This window comes from Hypomesus nipponensis, chromosome 9 (genome assembly GCF_054491055.1).
Source record: "Hypomesus nipponensis isolate SF chromosome 9, ASM5449105v1, whole genome shotgun sequence".
In the NCBI taxonomy this organism is placed as follows: Eukaryota; Metazoa; Chordata; class Actinopteri; order Osmeriformes; family Osmeridae; genus Hypomesus; species Hypomesus nipponensis.
Window position 1 is genome coordinate 382665 of NC_140369.1, and position 21737 is coordinate 404401.

General features: G+C 43.3%; 2 protein-coding genes across 6 annotated transcripts; both read right to left on the bottom strand.

The window, feature by feature from the left end:
* Window positions 1-173: 173 nt before the first annotated feature.
* LOC146272209 (RING finger protein 208-like) lies at window positions 174-6897 on the bottom strand. Of its 4 annotated transcripts, XM_084706114.1 has the most exons (4): window positions 5993-6071; window positions 5805-5864; window positions 847-1264; window positions 174-647 (listed from the first exon to the last, which is right to left on the bottom strand). In XM_084706114.1, exons 3-4 carry the CDS (start codon window positions 1167-1169, stop codon window positions 581-583), a joined length of 390 nt encoding a protein of 129 aa, XP_084562240.1. In that variant the 5' UTR covers window positions 1170-1264; window positions 5805-5864; window positions 5993-6071; the 3' UTR covers window positions 174-580. The 4 variants fall into 4 exon arrangements, with proteins under 4 accessions (XP_084562240.1, XP_084562244.1, XP_084562242.1 ...); XM_084706118.1 differs by lacking the exons at window positions 5805-5864; window positions 5993-6071 and adding an exon at window positions 6646-6897; XM_084706116.1 differs by having other exon boundaries at window positions 5805-6056.
* A 2891-nt stretch (window positions 6898-9788) lies between these two features.
* Window positions 9789-16822, bottom strand: ube2j2 (ubiquitin-conjugating enzyme E2, J2 (UBC6 homolog, yeast)). 2 transcript variants are annotated; one of them, XM_084705924.1, is made up of 7 exons: window positions 16641-16822; window positions 15608-15738; window positions 15327-15367; window positions 15011-15113; window positions 14323-14461; window positions 12351-12431; window positions 9789-10341 (listed from the first exon to the last, which is right to left on the bottom strand). In XM_084705924.1, the coding sequence occupies exons 2-7, from the start codon at window positions 15736-15738 to the stop codon at window positions 10057-10059; spliced, it is 780 nt and encodes a 259-aa protein (XP_084562050.1). In that variant the 5' UTR covers window positions 16641-16822; the 3' UTR covers window positions 9789-10056. The 2 variants fall into 2 exon arrangements, with proteins under 2 accessions (XP_084562050.1, XP_084562051.1); XM_084705925.1 differs by lacking the exon at window positions 16641-16822 and adding an exon at window positions 16204-16598.
* Between the last annotated feature and the right edge of the window lie 4915 nt (window positions 16823-21737).

Genomic DNA, 21737 nt, shown 5'->3' on the forward strand with positions numbered 1-21737 from the left:
AAATACCCCCAAAAGATTTAATTTTTTTAAATGTATTAATTTGTACCATTGCTTTGGCGCCCCCATAGTGCGGCGCACCTATGCGCCGCATATAGCGCATACCCACTTTTTGCGAGTACAACAGGGAAATATGTATGTACATTCATAAATATAAAACGAATTTAAAAAAAGTGTTACTTTATACATTTTAATTGGTAATTTGAACAAGAACAACAGATTAGTGGCCAATATGCCTCATCAGTATTCACAGAACACTGCATTTTCACAGTCTTAATCTGGAGTGCTCATAAACATGCACTATTTAAAACAACTCTATACTAAATACACCTCTACCCACTTGAGCCAGTAATTGGCGTTAATCCCAGTTCAGTTTCAGTAGGGAATGTTGTATTGTAAGTTTTGCATAAAGGCTAGGTTACATCATGTATCATGCTGCTTCTAGTAAGGTTGGACCTTTTAATTTGTCAGTAATCAGCCTTCCTGCAGCCTGCTCGACTGGATGTGTCCTCCAGCGTGCCGTCACTTGCTGAATTCCAATATGCAAATCAGTCCAGCTCAACTCAGGGTCGATCAAGCAAGATCAATGGTGTGGAATGTCCAGCATATTCTTTAGGAACCTACACACCTTGGTCCTCCACTCAGTCTTCCTGTAAGCAGAAGTAAAGAGAAAGGAGGAGGAGAAATAGCCGATTTAATTATATATTTATTATACTGATATATATGGAGAAGAATCAAAGAGAAACCTTATCTGAAAGTGGGTTCATTCACAACAAACGACTGTTGCAACGTAACAAATGCTTCCACAGAAGACAATACCTAATATCAAATATGGCAAATCCCACTGACCGTTTAGACGGAGTAGTCTCTGTTGCTTCTTCAACTCCAGCCCATTCACACAGCTCCTCATTGTCCTCCCCTCTTTGTCCCAGCTGGTCCCAGATGCTGGTGTTCACCCACAGCGACCCGGACAAGGTGAGACTGGCCGATGCACACGTGATCCAGCGACACAGCGGGCAGCAGACCGTCAGTACGCAGCCCTGCAGCCGTGTGAGGGCTTGGAGGCAGGGCACGCAGAAGGTGTGCTGGCAGTGAAGCATCCGGGGGATTCTCTCCGTCCGGGAGTAGGCTAGGAAGCACACGGGACATTCGTTGTCCTCGATCAGAACCATGACTGGGCTGGGGTAGGTGAACGTTATCCGTGAGGTTCTCTTTGAATGGAGAAGACGCGGCTTCCAGACACCAGTGAAGTTCAGACTGCAAATTTCTGAGAATGCCCAAAACAATTTTAGTTGGGTCCAAAGTACCTTCAAATATTCCTATCTTAAATCAAACCAAAATCCTCAGTGTGTTGCTATATTTAAGTAGCCTATAAGACCTAACCCAAATCAGGACGTTTGCTGTGTGGAATAGTCAGGCTACGAAGGAGCACTGTTTAAATCCCTGCCTGTGTCTAGCCTATTTAAAGTCAGTTTGGGGGCGTTGCCAAAATACTTCGCGTGATTTCCTCAGAATCTGACGTATTGTTATAGTGACCCGAATGATGTTCAATGGAACCTGGAAATGGATCGCTTCCTTGGAATACTTATCAGTTGGCACGTATGCTCAGGAAATATTCCATACACGTGCAGGCCATTGTAGGTAAACATTGTAATAAATTAATTACAAAGTTCAACAAGCTAGTAGCCTAATTTGATTGGACAAGATGCTTTCCGTAATATTCCAACCGAAAGTTAAATCTGTTTCATATTCAAGATTCAACAGACATTCATATTCGTACCTCCGTTCAGGCTCCGTCTGTTGAATCTCGAATATGAAACTGATTTCACCTCGGTGATATACCATACGGTAGCCTAAAGGCTATTGGGACTAAGAAACGTATCCGCTCACACTGTAACGAGCTTCACATTATGTGTTATCGAATGTTATTTCCACAAATAACATTCGAGTTAATTAAGCAACACGAGCGGAAGTGCTGTGCTGCATGGACAATATATATAATAAGCCAGTGTCATAATGAGCTTGTACAACTGTTGTATCAAAGCATTATCGAGGCTGCAACTAATTGCCCCTTGGAGACAGTAGGCGTTGTTGCGTTGTACATCATAGGGTAGGATATATCTACACATTTACGGAGGAATAAGTGACACAGCTCGCGATCAGAATGACTTTATCGGAAAGAGAACAAACATTTATTGTGGCAGGCTTCGTCATAACATCTGCTACCATCTCTGCTGTTGGGCTATATTCAATGGTTATATTGCCATCACTGAGTGCTGATCGAACAAAATGAAAACGAATATCAACATGTTTACATCTTTGACGATTTACAGGACTTTTGGACAAAGCAATTGCTCCTTAGTTGTCTTCCAAGATTTTGACTGGCACATATTTACACTCACTATTCATTCCATTCAATAGTTGTATAAGGTATAGGCATCCTTGAGTAGTCGCATGCCAAAGCCATATATTCAGCTTCACATGTGGATAACGCAACTGTTGGCTGCTTCTTTGATTTCCATGACACAACAGGACCCTTTTCAGTTAGACCTACACAATACCCTGTAGTACTGTGTCTATCCCTTAGGTCTGCTGCCCAATCAGCATCACTATATGGCACAAGTTTCAGTGCCTCTTTACTTTTCTTACAGCATAACTCCTTGTTGATTGTGCATTTTAAGTATCTCATCACATGTTTGGCCACCATCATGTGTTGTTGTTTTGGCTGTGATAGGTATTGTGAAAGCTTGCTGACTATCCAACTTAGGTCTGGTCTTGTACATGTCATTACATAAATCAAGCTGCCTATCACCTCTCGATATCTCCTATAATCGCTAAGTCCCTCATCACAATCCAAGTTTAATTTCTGTTCACATGGGGTCGACCTTGATTTACACTCTGACATACCAAACTTCTCCAGTATTTTTTTATATGTATCGCTTTTGTTTCATTCTTACCTCCCCTGGTTAAAATCTATGCCTAGAAAGTGCTTAAGTTCTCCAAGATCTTTCATTTTGAACCTTGCTGTCAACATTTTCTTCACATCATTGAGTGAATCACTGTCCCTAGATGCTGAGTGGATCATCAACCCAGATGATCAGTATGATCCTATAATTTCTCATTTCTTTGTAGTAGACACAATTGTCTGCTGGATTCTGAGTAAATCAATTTTCACTGAGGTGATCGTGTAACACCCTATTCCCTTCCGTCCATACTGTTTCAAACCATATAGTGACTTGTTCAGTTTGCCGCCAAGTTTTTCACCTGTCTCTGACTTGACTTCAAATCCTTCTGGTTGTTCTATGTAAACCTCACAATCTATAGGAGCATTAAGATAGCCGTCCTGACATCCATTTGATGGAGTTTAAGGTCATACTGGGCTGCCATTTCCATCAGAGTACGTCATATTCGCAGTTGGAGAAAAAGTGTCCTTGTAGTCTATTCCAGCTACTTGACTGTATAACCTTTAGCAACATATCTTGCTTTATACGTCTCAGACTCATCAGCATTGCTTTTGACTGCAAAGACCCACCTACCCCCCACTGCAGTCTTACCCTTTGGCAGTGGGGTCAATCTGTATGTGTTATTCTCTTTGAGAGAACTAATCTCTTCCTTTATAGCGTCAGCCCAAATCAGTGACTTTGGTGAATCCATGGCTTCACCAAAAGTTTGTGGTACACTACTACATACCATCCTGTAGCAATAGTCAAGATTGGCAAATAACTGATCATCACTATCAACATCAGAAACATAATCATTCAAGTATTTAGGAGGGATCCTATTCCTTCTGGGGTAGCGTGTACTACTATCTTCTGTCAGTATGGCACCTCTGTTGTCTGTCTCTTGTCTGAGAGTCATTTCTGGATCTACCAAGTCAGACTCTTGGTCCTCTTTTTGGGTCTGATCAGCTATCTGGGCATGGCGGATGCAAATCTCTTCCCATGAGCATCATCTGTCATTTTTAGGTCAGTCTGAGTTTCATGTTCAAGTACATTCTTCGTAATGAACTTCACAAGCCTGTGCTTCAGTAATTTCCTTGTATGTGGGTAGTAGACTAAGTGTGCTGGGTTATTCTTGTCAAAACCTACAAACACTCCCTTCTCGCATCTGGGATCCAACTTTTTCCTGTCCTGTTTGTAAGCATAGGCCTAACACACCGTTCCAAACACTCATTTTCGAAAGGTCTGGTTTCTTTCCCGTCAGCATGTAGTATGGGGTTTGTTTGACCCGACTATTGTAGCACCTGTTGCGTATTACTGCAGCAGTCATCACAGCGTATGTCCACAATTCTTTAGGCAAGTTGTTCTCGATAAGCATACATCTACCCATCTCAAATAGAGTTCTCCAGTTTCTCTCAGCAGTTCCGTTTTGGTGAGGAGAGTAAGGTGCTGACGTCTCGTGTCGTATGCTATTCTTACTCAGGAAAGCTTGGAATTTTTCTCCTCTGTACTCCGTGCCATTGTCTGACCTAATACACTTTATCTTTCCATAAGAGGCAGTGTCAGCAATGAGTTTCTCGGTTGCTTTGGCAATATCACTTTTAACCTTCAAGTAATAGACAAACACAACACTAGTCATCAGTGAATGATAAAACATATCGGAAACCATCTTTTGCTTCTGGCTCGATCAGCTAAATCAGTGTGCACTAGATCAAGTGCAGCCTTTGCTCTTTCATCTGCTTCTCAGTTTCTGCTCTGAGCAAATTTCCCTTGTATGCAGACCTCACAATTTAAGCTAGATCCATCGATTGGCCCTTTGATTTTCATTCCCTCTACAACATTTTGCAGTTTAGAGACATCATCCTAGTTAAAGTGACCTACGATCTCGTGCTAGGTTTGGATATCATAACATGCATTACACTCATCATTCTCACCACTGTAAGTGTTCAGATAGTAGGGGAGACAGGGGCTGGTTGTCACACGGGTTGGTTGTCACAGAGCTCATTACAGCCACACTAGGGGGCGCTGTGTAAAATGGTTCTCATCAAATGTGTGCCCGCTTTGTCTGAGCTCATTCATGTTGTCAGTATGGAAATAGAGTTAGCATTCCTGGCACAAGACAATAAATTCACATTTCAATGGGTAATAGTAACTATTTACTCTTGCATGACATCTCTTCTGTAACTTTGTACATTTAACTTATTTCAATTTTGTAACTTTTGTTTAAGAGTAGAAGGGAATAGCTAGAATTTTAGTACATTTATCAGATGCTAGGTCAAGCCATGTGGTTGCTAGCTAAACATTTAGCTCAAGAGTTCAGATGAGGTTGGTTGTCACACTGGTATGGGGTTGGTTGTCACACTGGTATGGGGTTGGCTGTTGGCAGAGCCATAGAAAAAGAGTTGCGAAACTTCCATAGACTCCCATTGTTATCGAGGAATGCGGAAGTAAAGCGTTAGAGCTATAGTTCCAAACATTGTATTTTCCACCGTTGAACCAGAGCCTGTCTAAAGAGCCTTGCCACTCCCTATTAAGCCCCATTGTACCGAATTTGGCTGCAGAGCAAAACTCCCCCCCCCGCCAATGTATGCAAATTCTGTGCTTGATGTAATGCTAGTTAGGGACTTCCATGGTTAATGCCAACGCGCATCGCGCGCGAGTGTATTTTTTGGGCTGATTTCAGCGAAAAATAGTTTTTGGAGCTTGAAACAAACAAACATAGCCGTTTGTCCAATTGGTAAAATGTTGTCTAGTGAAGGTAATTACGTTTACGTTTCTTAGCCTGGTTTCCATCTTTATATTGTCTCAAATTAGCTTTCGATCTGTCAGTGTCACTGTTGTGTGTAAGCGGCACTAAGGGCTGCATACCTTCATTTGGAATTTTCCACCGGAGCTTTAGCTAGCTGGCTAACGTTGCGTTCTCTCCTCCTGTGTTCAATGACTCAATTCATCAAGCTGTAGCTAACATTAGCTAAGTCTATGTCAACAGAGCTCATGGGTAACGTAACTTAATAAATATACCAGAAAATATATAAATGATTGAAACCATCATTCACCAAATTCAGTCAGGTAAATCGCCGAGGCCAGGAGTGCTTTCAGCTTCTGATGGTGGTCTGCACTGGTGATGCAAAGCCCTTCGCGCTAATATTTCCATGCACTCGCGCTCCCTTCTGACACGTGCACCTGTTCGCAGTTCACTGAATATGAATACCGGCCGGCGAGGCTGTGATTGGAAAGCGGGACTGGAGCTGTCAATATTTATATGCCTGCCCTTTTCTGTAGATAAATAAACACCCGAGCAAAGACAAGGGGATTTAAGCACATATAGCAGAAACTGTATTGGCACATTACGTCTTGTTTTAAGAAAAATTGTAATTGTTTGGTATCTTTAAGTTAAGAAAAAACTATTTATTTTTGTAAATCACATTGGCATTGACAACCAACTTCACCGTAACGGGGTTGGTTGTCACACTTTCTCGGAGTATATTTTGTGGCTTATAACTTTAAGTTGAAACGTGTCATGTTGATAAAATAGATATTAATTCACACCCAAGACCTTAAGCTCTGGACCAATAATGAAATTCGTCTTCTATAATGTACTAGTGCTGAGAAATACTGGCGAGAGTAAAAAATGTGACAACCAGCCCCATACAGTCTGTCGCTTTCACCCATTTGCCCTCGCTGTTCATGAGGAAGATCTCCGCATCACCTCTTTTTGACGCGACACTGCACGTCCTCGTCCCATCGGCCAATTCCAAAACGTGTTTCTCTGGCTGGAAAGTGTTGTCAAAGTTACCTCGGTAAAGTTGGTTGGAAGTTCGATATTCTACAGATATTCGGAGGCCCAGTATTGTGCTAATTTAGCCGGGGTTTGCTACGCTATGACCGGCCGATTAGCTTATGCTTTTGGATGCCTTAACAACGCTTAAGTTTAGGGACCATCAACAAATTACACATTTCAAATTTCAAAAGTCAATAGCTTTTCAACAACATGAACTGGGAACATAAAAATGATGTTTAACTGTTCAAAATGTATGCATTCACATTGCACAGCCTTTATTTTGTTTATTTTCATATCAGGTTGTAAAACAATATTTTTTTATTCAAAATAAATCTTCAAACTTCAATAGCTTTTTGGTCATGTGACAAAGTGTTCACTGAGTATGCATACATGTTGCACAGCCTTTAGTTGTTTCATTTTTACCTCACACAATTTTCAGTGAATTTTCTAGTATTTCAAACTTCAATAGCTTTTTGGTCATGTTACCTATCACCCTCAGATCTATTTCAAAGTGTTCACTGACTATGCATACATGTCGCACAGCCTTTAGTTTTCTAATTTTTATCTTACACTTTTTTTCAGTGAATTTTCTAGTATTCCAAACTTCAATAGCTTTTTGGTCATGTGACCTATCATCTTCAAATCTATTTGAGTTTTCATTGACTATGCATACATGTTCCACAGCCTTTATTGTGTTCATTTTCATCTCACACAAACACACATGACAGAAACATGGACAACTTGACCAAAGAGATTTTTCATAAAATTAATAGCCTATATTTCACATATGTAGTTATTATTTATGATTTGATGTGTCCAAAAGCTTTGAGAACAGCTATTAAATGGCACAAATGTTCACAAATCTTCAAATATTTATGAGGACACTGATTAAAAACATATCTCCCCTCCCTTGTTTTTGTTTTTTTGTTGCTCCATGTCCAATAGCCATCTGACTGATTTAATAGTATATACTCAACCCACAATAATTCACCTAAATCCTGGTTCAGTTTGGCAGCTTGTAATAAAGTGAGAGAACAAGCGATTTCTTAAATGTCCTGCTGGGCAGGGTAATTTATTTGAATGAACTAAGAAGATGTACAATTCCACTCATGTGCTGCTTAGGCCTGGAGTGTGGACAGGAGCTGTCCATTTCACCACAGGGCTCACATCATGTGCTGCTTGAATGTGATGCCAGCAGGCAGCTTCTGCCTGACTGTTTTTATGTTAAAATAAACACACAATAGAACAACCTTTGCTAAATGCACAACAGTAAAGTATGAGCAATCTGCTAGCCCGGGTGGTAGCTTCTTGCGTTCCTAGTCAGCAACACTATTCATGCCCTGTTTGGCAAGCGACAGTCCTTCTGCTATAAGCGTCCAGCACCCAAGGCTACAATTATAAATAAAAGAAAGCAAACTGCAAGAATAAAAATATACAGAAGGTTGTGTAGATTCCTCCAACCTGTCTCATTGTTTGGACCAAACAGAGCTTTGCTTTACCGGTCAACTAAGCCGATTGGAGATTTAAAAAGGTATTGGTCTCTTAATTCTCTCTGTGGACAGTGCTGACCAGAGGCTCTGTCTGGCAGTGACCAGGTCTGTGTTCTATCCTTCACCTGACCTGAAGAGATCCAAGAGGCCTTGCAAAACAAAGCAATTATGGGATTTTACCAAAAGCCAAAGAAACAAATTCAGGGCAACATCATTAATCATAATATTCAGAACTTTATCCATGTACTTTAAATTCTATCACATTAAGTCCACCGATCATTGTCACATCATTTGTATTCAACCTATTGCAACAACATTCTTAATTTTCCCCTTTAAACAGTTTGACTGATTGTGTTCCACATGCGCCGTCACTGGGCTTAGAGTGTTTCCTGAGGATGAATTACATATTCACGGCCGACATATTTCTGGTGTTTTACTGCGTTTTTCCCGACTACAATTCCAGTGAACGAGACATCATTCAAACACATATTTAGTTACTTGCTTTAGTATTTCAAATCTTGTCATGGAATAGCTAGTGAGATGACTGGCACCTGTCCATGAGGCTTGGCAACAGCAGACAAGCTAGAGCCTTATCCAAGATCAGATCTTAAAGAGCCTCCATGTCACTCACAGCAACTATTTAACTGGAACTTTGTAGAAGCACCTTTAAATGATTCATTAGACATAAAGCTTGTCATGTTTACTTACTAGAAAACTGAAGCATGTGAGCTAAACTTAAATCCACCAACTGTCTTGTTTTATAGTTAAACCATCTGAGGGATGTGGTTACAAGAGGAATCTCAACCACATCCCAGGAAGAGAGACACGTTTTATTTCCTGAAAGGTAGGAATGAGAAGAAGCTATTGTTTGGAGAACCACACACCATGGGGCCACATCAGACTGAAAACTACAAATAACAAATGATGTGGTTCCACAAAGTGACCTGTAACCCCCCCCCCCCCTACACCCACAGACCTGTAACCCCCCCCCCCCCTACACCCACAGACCTGTAACCCCCCCCCCCCCCTACACCCACAGACCTGTAACCCCCCCCTACACCCACAGACCTGTAACCCCCCCCTACACCCACAGACCTGTAACCCCCCCCCCCCTACACCCACAGACCTGTAACCCCCCCCCCCCCCTACACCCACAGACCTGTAACCCCCCCCCCCCCTACACCCACAGACCTGTAACCCCCCCCCCCTACACCCACAGACCTGTAACCCCCCCCCCCCCCTACACCCACAGACCTGTAACCCCCCCCCCCTACACCCACAGACCTGTAACCCCCCCCCCCTACACCCACAGACCTGTAACCCCCCCCCTACACCCACAGACCTGTAACCCCCCCCCCCCTACACCCACAGACCTGTAACCCCCCCCCCTACACCCACAGACCTGTAACCCCCCCCCCCCCCTACACCCACAGACCTGTAACCCCCCCCCCCCTACACCCACAGACCTGTAACCCCCCCCCCCCCCCTACACCCACAGACCTGTAACCCCCCCCCCCCCCCTACACCCACAGACCTGTAACCCCCCCCCTACACCCACAGACCTGTAACCCCCCCCCCCCCTACACCCACAGAGAAGGACCTCTCTGCCGGCTCCAAACACACACACTCCTACAGCCCATGAGCCAAGCACTTCCTGTAAACCACCGAAAACGCAGATTGGATCACAACTATTTAACCCCCCTCCCCCCACCTTCATCCTGCCTCACCCTTTTAAGGGTGGGGGACTCTGAACCTCAATCTTCCAAAGTCTTGGGTGGGGGGGGGGCGCAGGCCCCCCTCTGTAGTAGTGTGTTAACTGTCCTCTGCAGCCTGCCTGAGGAGAGCAGGCTCACTCCTGGGCTATGCTCCTCAGCACGTACTTCACTGTGTAGGCGAATGCCGCAAAGCCCACGATCACAAAAAGGTTGGCCAGGGCCCCACCCAACAGTCCGTGGTTGCGATTGGCCTGCTGTAGGCCGGGGGCGGGGTGAGCGAGGGGGGCGGGGGCTCCGTTCAGGGGCGGGAGGCCGTAGTGGGCGTGCTGTGGGTCACGGTCAGGGACCACGTCTGGGAGGGGGAGGGGCTGCTGGCGAACACTCAACTCCTCCTGCAGCTTCTGCTTCTGTTTGATCTCCTGAGAGGGGGGGGAGGAGGGGAGAGAGAGAAGGGGGGAGAAGCGGAGAGAGAGAAGGGGGGGAGAGAAGGGGGGAGAAGGGGGAGAGAGAGAGGGGGAGAGAAGGGGAGAGAGAAGGGGGGAGAGAGGATGTGGGAGAGAAGGAGGAAGGGAGAGTGAGAGAGAGGGTCAGGAGCCAGGGGAGAGAGACATGGTGTAGGGCAGTGTTACTCATTGTGCGGCTCGCAAGCCTCCTGCGGTTATCCAAGACCGGGCTCAGAGACCATCTCAACTGGGGCTGGGCGGTATATGCACCATGCGACGGTAGAAATGTGTCTACCGGGAGAGATTTGGCTATACCGTTTCAACCGCGGTATACTTTTAATCTATTTTTTTGTATTACACATGTCAATTAAATGTCTGGTTGTTGTATTGTATACAAGCCATCATATAAATTGCATTCTTGCGATATTTAGAATTTTAGTTTAACTTTTATTTGATTCACTATTTTCGTTTGACCTTGAAGCACATTTGCGCTGGTCTGACGAAATTTTTGATGTGGAGTGTATTTTGTCTAAGCGGACCACATTCATGCCGATGCTAATTAATTATATATTTGATGACCCATTCTGTAGGTAACCAATTCGATTTGTTGTTCAAGTTTTATGTCTAGTGCTGTAAAATTACACTGGTGGCGTTGCTAGCATTCTTGATCTAGGATGACTAGTGAAGGCTAACTACTTACTAACTGAGAGTGAGGTCATGCCGGGAAATATCAAACTGAGGCTGGAACGTATCGACCGACCAACCAAAGTTATATATGGATAGTAAAACTCAGACTGATCGCTTTCGTTCATTTGGAAATTTTCGTCGGAGGGCATTACGGATCCGTATTGAGCTGTGAGTAGGTCACCACGCAGATGGCATGACCAATCAGAACGCTCGTACTCGTAACTTATTTGAGTCTTTTGTTTTTAACTCAAGTGTTGTCTCATGTGATGCAAATGTTTTTGTTTGTAATAAATAATCGAGTGTGATGATGAAGTACGGTATGGTTATTTTGTACCATTTCTTAATTGAATTTACAGAACAATTACTATACCGTGATTTATACCGTAACCGTGATATAAAATTACTCATACCGTGATAGAAGATTTTAGCCATATTGCCCACCATGACCAACCTGGCACTTCATACGCACATTATAACAACAACACTAGCTTAGCTGGGGTTATTTCCAGTTTATATATAGTAGGGCTGTCCCCACCCAGTCGACTAGTCGATTGTTTGGTAAATATGCTGTTGGTCGACTAAGATTTTTTTTTTTTTTGCAGGCGTATGGAAGTGTAAGATCAGATTCCCGCTTGTGTCACCATTGCTGAATTAAAGAAATGTTCTACAGAAATGGTAGATTATATTATTTAAGACAAATAAAGCAACTTTTTTGCACAAGGCACATGAGCACAATTGTAGCTCTGAGCCTAAACTCTACCATACTTTGTCTACAGTTTGTTTTGAATCCTTTAAGCAAAATGGCAAATAAATCTGTGGTATGGAAGCATTTTATCAAAGTACCGGGTGACTCAAAACATGTTGAATGCACACTCTGCCAACAACAACACTCGGGCATTTTTTATTATATTGGCATTTGGTAACAACACGTCTGGTGACACAAGGTTTATTGTATCAAGGAAGAGATAAGCTTCCAAGCAACATGCTGAATGTAATCACAGCATTTCCAAACAACATAACTGCCCTTTTCTAACTGACACGTGACCACTCAACTTATAGCTTCAAGGAAAGCTTCCAAGCAACATGTTGAATGCAATCCCAGCAATATAATAAGCAATCAAAGCAGAAAGGCATGCAAATTATGATTGGATGTAATCTTTGATACTTTGCAGTAGAAGTAGCTCTCCTATTGACTTTGTCTTATCATTGTGGCTCTCATGAAAAATATAGTGAAGACCACTGGTGTAGGGGAACCTTCCTGGCTGGGTTCAGCTTCAGGGGAAGGTTTGTATACTTACATCAACAACATCAGGGAACAGCTCGCTGAAGACCTTGTCCTTCAGGTTGAAGGCCAGACTCTGGGCAGACAGCTGGCGTTTCTGTGTAAACAAAGTCACCACATCACATGTAACAACACAAAACATTCTAGACAACCTTTGATAATATGATTGCACCAAGTGTAATCATATTATAAAAAGTAAATCACAATATTCTTATCAAAGCAGCTGTAATAGAATATTAATTGTAGTAGTGGAAGTACACTAGCAGTCTACAGCCAGGCTCTTCAGGAGCCACAACTTCCGGTGGGTTTATGACATCCCTAATCTGCTAATAAAAGTATTTTACTTTATTGTTCCAAAGAGGACATTGGAGGCTTTGCAGCCAGCAAGATCATAATAAGGAAATGGGTACAGGAAATACAAACAAAAAAAATAGTTCTCAATACAAAATAAGCAGTATACAAGTACAAGAGAACACTAAAAAAAAAATGAAATCCCGGCCTGTTCCATGTCGCTCAAACAAACTTTTACCCGAAATAACGATCTCTTTAAGCCGCGTACTATGACAGCTTCCTCATCAAAATCAATGACAATCAATGACATAAAGGTCAATGAGTTTTGTTTTTGCAATTGTACATGATTTATGTAGCTTTGATCATTCTATTGGGATAATGTAGATCAATACATTTTATGTAGCATCAGCATAAATGATTGATTTCAAAAACTACCATATAAGTAAAGCGTAGACTATGTAGGTTTGTATAATTCTGAAATCATTGTTCATCAGTGTTTAAAGTTCCCATGACATGCCGTTTTTGTATGCTTTTATATAGGCCTTACTGGTCCCCTAATACTGTATCTGAAGTCTCTTTCCGAAATTCAGCCTTGGTGCAGAATTACAGCCACTACAAGCAGTCCCTCAATGAGCTTTCCACAGAACAAGCTGTTTCTGTGTCTGTAGCTTTAAATGCTTATGAGGAGGAGAGGGGCGGCACCATGCGCTAATGTTTACAGTGGATGTATCACAATGGCTCTAGCCCTATTGCTCATACCGTTTGTTTTTGTATGCGGTAAAGTTGTCCCAATACGAAGGTGGGTCACAGTGACTGATGGGTCAGAATGACCCGAAGATAACACAAGGGTTAATGGAACACGCCTCTGGTTTCAATTATATGGTTTGTGTTGAACCAGAGTAACAACTGGGACTGATGCAAAGACCTGAAGCATGAAGCCTGTAGAAACATTGAGCCCTGGATTGAATAAATACACCAATGTACTAGTTTGGATCAACACAGCATCTTCTTAGTCGCATCTTCTTAGTCGCATCTTCTTAGTCGCAGGTTCTTAGTCGCAGGTTCTTAGTCGCAGGTTCTTAGTCGCATCTTCTTAGTCGCATCTTCTTAGTCGCATCTTCTTAGTCGCATCTTCTTAGTCGCATCTTCTTAGTCGCATCTTCTTAGTCGCATCTTCTTAGTCGCATCTTCTTAGTCGCATCTTCTTAGTCGCATCTTTTTAGTCGCATCTTCTTAGTCGCATCTTCTTAGTCGCATCTTCTTAGTCGCATCTTCTTAGTCGCATCTTTTTAGTCGCATCTTCTTAGTCGCATCTTCTTAGTCGCAGGTTCTTAGTCGCAGGTTCTTAGTCGCAGGTTCTTAGTTGTTCCCTGTGAGTGTCTCCTCAGGTCCTCCACCACCTGATTCACAACAAAGTTTCTCCCTGACAGGTGCAGCTGGCTGAGGTGTCTCACTCCTGGGGACCCGTCTACATACTGTGTGGTCGGAGGTCTGGAGGAGGTCTGGATGACCCCTGAACTCAGCGTGTGGTCTGAATGACCCCTGAACTCACCGTGTGGTCTGAATGACCCCTGAACTCACCGTGTGGTCTGGATGACCCCTGAACTCACCGTGTGGTCTGAATGACCCCTGAACTCACCGTGTGGTCTGGATGACCCCTGAACTCACCGTGTGGTCTGGATGACCCCTGAACTCACCGTGTAGTCGGAGGTCTCAATGCTCCCCAGGGTGGGGCCCTTCTCCACCATGAAGCTGAGCAGCCCGGTCAGGATGGTGGACACGGACCAGGCAGGGTTCCAGGTGTCAGGGTGGAAGTCTGTGATGGAGAGACACAGCCTGGGGACAAGACAGGTCATCCAGGAGGGCTGGGTCACGACACAATCAGGTAATGGTAAAGCAGGCTGATCAGTTAGTTACTCAACATACTGGTTCACTTTGCATAAGGTGACCTTGTTAGCATAAATACAGTGTGGCTGATGTGTCAACTTGGAGGGGGGCGGGGCTATGACAACTCGGGAGGGGGGCGGGGGCTATGACAACTTGGGGAGGGGGGCGGGGCTATGACAACTCGGGAGGGGGGCGAGGGCTATGACAACTCGGGAGGGGGGCGGGGGCTATGACAACTCGGGGAGGGGGGCGGGGGCTATGACAACTTGGGGAGGGGGGCGGGGGCTATTACAACTCTGGAAGGGGGACTTTGCTGCTGCTCAACAACAAAAACAGAGAATTCTAAACAGAGATTTCAAAAGTTTCTAAATTTCGAACACTGACTACCAGTTAGGGGAAAGATGGGGAGGTCTGACACAGCAGCTCCACTATGCTTGTTACAAAAGGAGCAATCTCAGGGTAGACACCTTTCACCAAGCTGGTGAGTCATAAATGTACCTTGTGTTGCATTTAAATCTTCCGTTTGGCGTAATCATGTAGATACTGGGCGGCTTGAAGGGGAATTCACGTGGGAATATCAGTTTTCCATGGTAATATCCCCCTGTGAATAACAAGAGCTGGCATGAGCATAACACACTTCATCAATGAAGGATACAACTATGTTCACTTTGGCAGCAGTGTGTCACCAGTTAGTAATGTCATTAGTTAGTAATGTCACCAGTTAGTAATGTCACCAGTTAGTAATGTCATTAGTTAGTAATGTCATTAGTTAGTAATGTCACCAGTTAGTAATGTCATTAGTTAGTAATGTCACCTTCATATGGTGTCTTCTCTGGGCCTCTGACAACATAGTGCCTGTAAAACCAAACACAGTTGATGGAACTTGTACTTAGGAAGATTATCACAATCCTTACTTTGCACTCAAACGTGTTTAGGGCAAAACATAGGATAAGAGGCCTAAAGAAAGTCACATAACAAGCACATTGTAAATTATTGACTTGTCTTTTAACAAAAAATTAATAAAATCAGTAGCACAGTAAAATAAGCGATGTCTAGACGTTGCAGTAGGTCACATGATCAAAGTGGGACATTCACCATTCCAGTATATTGGAGGGGAGAGGTTCTGCACAGATGTAAGGCACAGGGTCTTTCTTTATCCTGAGGTAATCCTGTTTCAGTCGCTGCGTGGCTGTGGTTGGCGCTCTCTTGCTCCCATTACTGTTCATCTGGACACAGACGCGTTACATAATCAGAAAGAAAACCCATCTCGACACGTTATGCCATCCCTGCAGTCATCTCGAATTTAACCAACAAAATCATAATGATGATCATTTACTGGGCTTTCCGAGTGAAGATAAGTCTTTTGTTTGTTTGAAGGGTGTCCCAAATACAGACAGCGTTAACTTTCAGATGATATGTATTTCATGTACATAGTGATGTAGTTACAGGCCTGGGCAGCACCCACCGACACGAACATGACAGCTTCACTGACGTTTGTCTAGTCAACTACGCAATGAGCTAAACAAGAACGACTTCAGCTTTAACTTTCCAGAAATTGGGTAATACACACGCAATCCGTACTCCTTCGCGTACTAGTTTGCACATAACTTAATTTGTTAGGCTAGCAATGAAATCTGACGCAAAGCCAATAGCTGCTGGTGCTAGTGTAGTTTAGGCTTAAATTGTCCTACCTGGCTACGCAAGCTAGTGGTGGCGACGTTGTTCTGCTAGCCAGCTAGCAAAAGATCCGACAGCTAGCCAGTGTAGTCAAACGCTGGGAGCTTATAAGTCATTATTAACATACTGATTAACTCATTGGAACAGACGACTGTGTTAACTAAACTAACCCCATCAGCTAGCTAGAGGTTTTAGCATGAAGGTCGCTGTGTTGAGGTGTATTATAGTGACTCTGAGCAGTCATTATCAAACAGTCCGTTTCGTCAAAGCTAGTTCTGGCTGGCTAGGCCACTCCTGCTACTAGCTGGCTAATATATTTAAATGCTACGAGAACAAGCTAGCCAACGTCTATGTAAGCTAGCTTAGTCTTGCTAGCATTTCACGTAAACAACGAAAGCAGGACAATAACTAGATCAGACACGAAACAAACACAACATAATATATCAGTCACCTCTTCAGAGAATCCAGTTAAATTAGTTATTCGCGGAAAGACCCGATGTAAAACGTAGTTTATGTTGTCAAATCCAAAACCGAAAACGATAACCTAGCAGCGATGTTACCACGGGGACTTTACAGTATAGTTAGCTTCTCAACATGGCTTCCCGGAGCGGAGCCGTCAGCTAGGGGGAGTAGAGCGGACCAGCGTCTCTAGATCATCCTCCTTAGGACCTTTTTACATTCAATTAGTTTATAGTACACGATGATGGCATTCCCACTGTCTCAACAATTTCATATGAGAAAAAGTCTAATCATAACAATACAATTGAATACAAATGTAGAAAAAAAAGTTCTACGTAAGAAGGCACTAAAATTAAACGGAAGTGAAAAAAGTATATCGGATGCATTCGGCTAAACGTATAGGCTAGCCTACTACAAAATAGTTTTATTTATTTATTTTATCGTAGGCTTGTTTACGCTACCCTACCTGGGTTGTCCTGCAGCATGTGAAATCCATCAATACAAAGCACAACCATCACAAAACATATTATTGTCCCCAACATGAATATCCATCCATATGATGGATCTCATGGCTACCCTTTTATGAAGTATAGGCCTACTTACTTACGTTTTGACCTTTTCAATATAAATATTCTTGTTTATATGTTCTTATTCTCTGTATAAAGCTTGGTTCACCAGAATAACAGCAATTATACAAACTGATTTATTTGTATGACTTTGACTATAACTTTACAAATGATTTAACAGTAGTCAAAGTCAAACCTATCACCACGGTCGGGGGTCGATACATTTATATGTCACCCTGGAGAAGAAGTTGACCCCCCAGATTGTCATTGTATAATTCGCACTTTGGTGCTGCTTTGTTTTAGGGTTAGGGTTAGATTTCCTCAAATGACAATAAAGTAACTTTACAGTTGTTAGTCTACATTCTGTCCTCAAATCACTGTGTTCAGCCCACCGCACACTAGGGCTGTCAACGAATATTCTAAATTCGAATATATATTCGAATAGTGGTTAATAACCGAATTTCGAATATTAAAATTAATATTCGAATGTAAAAAAAAAACACATCCGCAGCGGCAGCGCGTCTGTCTGCTTTGCGGGTGGGTGCGCGCCTCAGCGTCACTGCTGACAGTTGACTTGCGTGGAAGATGGCAGAAAGTGTAGAACCCAGCTTCACCGCAGCAGAGAAAGTGATTGTAACCCCAATAAATCTAAAGAGTGATGTCTGGAAATATTTCTGATTTTGGTCAGTTGATGGTAAACTTGTTGAGCCTACATCTAAAGTAGTGTGTAAACATAGGTAAGCTGGAGTTAGCTTACCATTCAACAACTAGCAACTTCTCAATGTTTACCACAGGACAGCTCGCTCGGAGCGTTCAATGTCGGGGTTCTCTACTGTAAAACTTTAATGTTAGTAATATTTGTTTCAATCACTGAATGAAGCCTGCCATATTTTGGACCAGAATCGCAACCTTAAATTGCTTGCTCAGAACTCAGCATCTGTTTATTGTTGTCGGTCATTTTACACCGCGCAGAGAGCGCGACGGTGCGGGAGAGAGAAAGAAAGAGTGCGTGTGTGCGAGCGAGCGATAGGCCAAGGTCTGCGGTCTTGTCCATTAGTTCATTAACTTTTTTTTGTGTAGGTAATTTGTCAAATATGTTTAAACTTAAATGAATTAGGCCTACCTACCTACAGTATACAAGTAGTTGTGTTTCGTTGTATTAATTTGTCCTGTTATTGACGTAGCCTACTTAATGCGCTACCAGAAATTCAAATACGAATATATGTTTTTTTTAAGGGAATATTCGAAAGTCATTTTTGAGCAACTTTGACATCCCTACCGACACCCACTGAGTTTCATTGTAGCATGGTTCTGCTTGATAGTTCAGTTAAGGTTGGTTGCTGTTGCCAGTCTGGTTGTGTTACAGTTGGTTGCTGTTGCCAGTCTGGTTGTTGTTGTTGCCAGTTAGTCACCACCAGTCTAAAGTGCTTCATCAGTTAGTCACCACCCCAGTCTGAAGTGCTTCATCAGTTTACATTTACATTTATTCATTTAGCAGACGCTTTTATCCAAAGCGACTTTCAAGAGAGAGCTTTACAAAGTGCATAAGTCACTGATAATAACAACAAGATGGCCCCAAAGCATTGCGGGTAGCCAAAACAAGAAGCACACATTGTGAACAACCAAATAATAAGTGCCAAAGGGAAGAACCATAAGAGCATATAGTTAAGCAAGTTACGATTAAACAACATGAATCTCTAAGTGCAAGTGTACCTGTAAAAAAAGCAAGCTGCATTAAAAATAAAAATACAATTAACTATAATAGAATATTTCACAGCGAATACAACAGTTTAAATCAGTTACCACTAACCAACAAGAGCAACAAGTCTCTAAGCAAGAGTCATAGTGATCCTAGAGGAAACTAGCATTGCGTTCAGCAAACCATTCCTAAGTACCGTTGAACTCCCGGAAGTGCGTCTTGAGCCTTCTCTTGAAGGTGGAGAGACAGTCTGTGTCTCTGATGGAGGTGGGGAGTTGATTCCACCACTGGGGGGCCAGGTAGGAGAAGAGCTTGTGTTGGGACTGGGCGGTCTTCAGCGGTGGGACCACCAGGCGGTTGTCTGAAGAAGACCGTAGGCGGGTGGAGGTATAAGGCTGCAGGAGAGACTTGATGTTGTCGGGTGCAGTCCCGTTCACTGCTCGGAAGGTCAGTACCAGGGTCTTGAATCTGAAGGTTAGTCACCACCCCAGTCTGAAGTGCTTCGTCAGTTTAGCTCCTGGGGCTGGAGAGATGCCGAGAGAGAAAACTCCCAAAAGATGTAGGTGTAAGTGGAGAAACCTGCAGTAGGGGAACACACTATAGTCACATGCAGTATACAACCACTGTGAAGTTATTTTAGGTTAAACACTAAAACGCATTATTTCATATTATCATTGTTAACTGTGTTAATCTCACAGAATTGGAGTCCCCTTGTTAGTGAAGCGCAACAGAAGAAAAGTCTGTCTAGATTCCTTCTGTCTGGTTCTGTGACTCACAGGCGTGTGTGATGGATATAAGGCTCCATTAGTAGCTTGGTAGCATTCTGGATCTTATAGTACAGTAGGATAAAGGGTCTTTTATATGATACAGGGAAGCTTTCCCGTTTATAGGTCATGAGTCCATAAGCAGTTCTGGTTGACTGATACCCAACCCTAACTCTGGATGGGTAAGGGTTAACATCTTGATTCACTCACTCACAGTGACTCAGGTCTAAGCAGCCCACTGACTAAAACTGGCATAGAATATTTGATCAAGTTCATCATTGATCAAAAATTGAATTTAAATTTTCTTTATGGTTTACCAGGTAATTCAATCCCACCAAACAACCCTTCTGTTCCATATACACTTAAGACAAAAGCAGGTCGCGTCGGGGTTAGGGATAGGATGACTTTGAATGGGAGTGAATTGTCAGTTTGCACTAGGATGGTAAAACAAACCTGTGTGTGTGTTTATGTCAAACCAGAGTTCCCTTCAGTGACCACCCAAAGAAAGAGACCATGTTATAGACCATGATGCTTCACTCACTCTGTCACGACCATCCTTGTTCTTCACCCTCCTGGTTCCTGCTGTGACTCCTGTATCAATGGAAGCAACAACAGACATTAAGTGAATTTCTTCCTGGGAACATCAAATCCAATTTTATTTGTATAGCCCCTTTTACAAGCAATTTGTGAGAAAATAACCCCAACTCCAGTCATAATCAGTTTTAGGTGACAACCTTTACAGTATTATCCCTACATCAAATATCTTTGAGAGTTACTGTATGTGTCTAGTTGTAAAAGGAGGAAGAATAAGGAGTCTGTACAAGGCAAGTGTCTGAGCGGTTTGAGTGGTAAACCTGCATTCCCCATAATGGGAAACCCCCAACGTGTAGCTGCATTCCCCACAGGGTTAGGGTTAGGTAAACCTGTAACGTGAAGCTGCATTCCCCACAGGGTTAGGGTTAGGTAAACCTGTAACGTGAAGCTGCATTCCCCACAGGGTTAGGGTTAGGTAAACCTGTAACGTGAAGCTGCATTCCCCATAGGGTTAGGGTTAGGTAAACCTGTAACGTGAAGCTGCATTCCCCACAGGGTTAGGGTTAGGTAAACCTGTAACGTGAAGCTGCATTCCCCACAGTCAAGAGTGAACCCATATGATGTTAGAGACAACAGACACCGACAATCAGTCATTAAAGTCCCACAGCGTTCCTGTAACAGTCTGACAAACTGTCAGCACCTTTAACAGTCTGACAAACTGTCAGCAGTCCAACAAAGTTACAACAACACTGAAGTCCTATTCAGAAGCAGATATGACCAGAGAGAAGGCGGAGGCTTTAATAAACACATCTCATCAGTTTTATTCTCTGCATTTCTTTTTTCTCAGTGTTTCTAAACACATGAAGGAAGGAAGTACTTCAAAGATATACAAATGTAAACAATACACAGTCTCCAAATAGTACAGAACTATGTAACAGTAATCCCAAAATGTTTTACAGATAATTTGGAAGAGAAAAATAAAATCATACAGGCAGAAAGTATGTTGTTTGAATGCTAAGAGCAGCAGGTGAGTTGAGAGTTAAAATGAGCAGAAGCACACTGGGGAGCAGGAGAGATGATGGGGGAGCAGGAGAGATGATGGGGGAGCAGGAGAGATGATGGGGGGAGAGGGAGAGATGATGGGGAGAGAGGGAGAGATGATGGGGGAGAGGGAGAGATGATGGGGCAGCAGGAGAGATGATGGGGGAGCAGGAGAGATGATGGGGGAGCAGGAGAGATGATGGGGCAGCAGGAGAGATGATGGGGAGAGAGGGAGAGATGATGGGGAGAGAGGGAGAGATGATGGGGGAGAGGGAGAGATGATGGGAGAGAGGGAGAGATGATGGGGGAGAGGGAGAGATGATGGGGGGAGAGGGAGAGATGATGGGGGGAGAGGGAGAGATGATGGGGGAGAGGGAGAGATGATGGGGAGAGAGGGAGAGATGATGGGGGAGCAGGAGAGATGATGGGGGGAGAGGGAGAGATGATGGGGGAGCAGGAGAGATGATGGGGGAGAGGGAGAGATG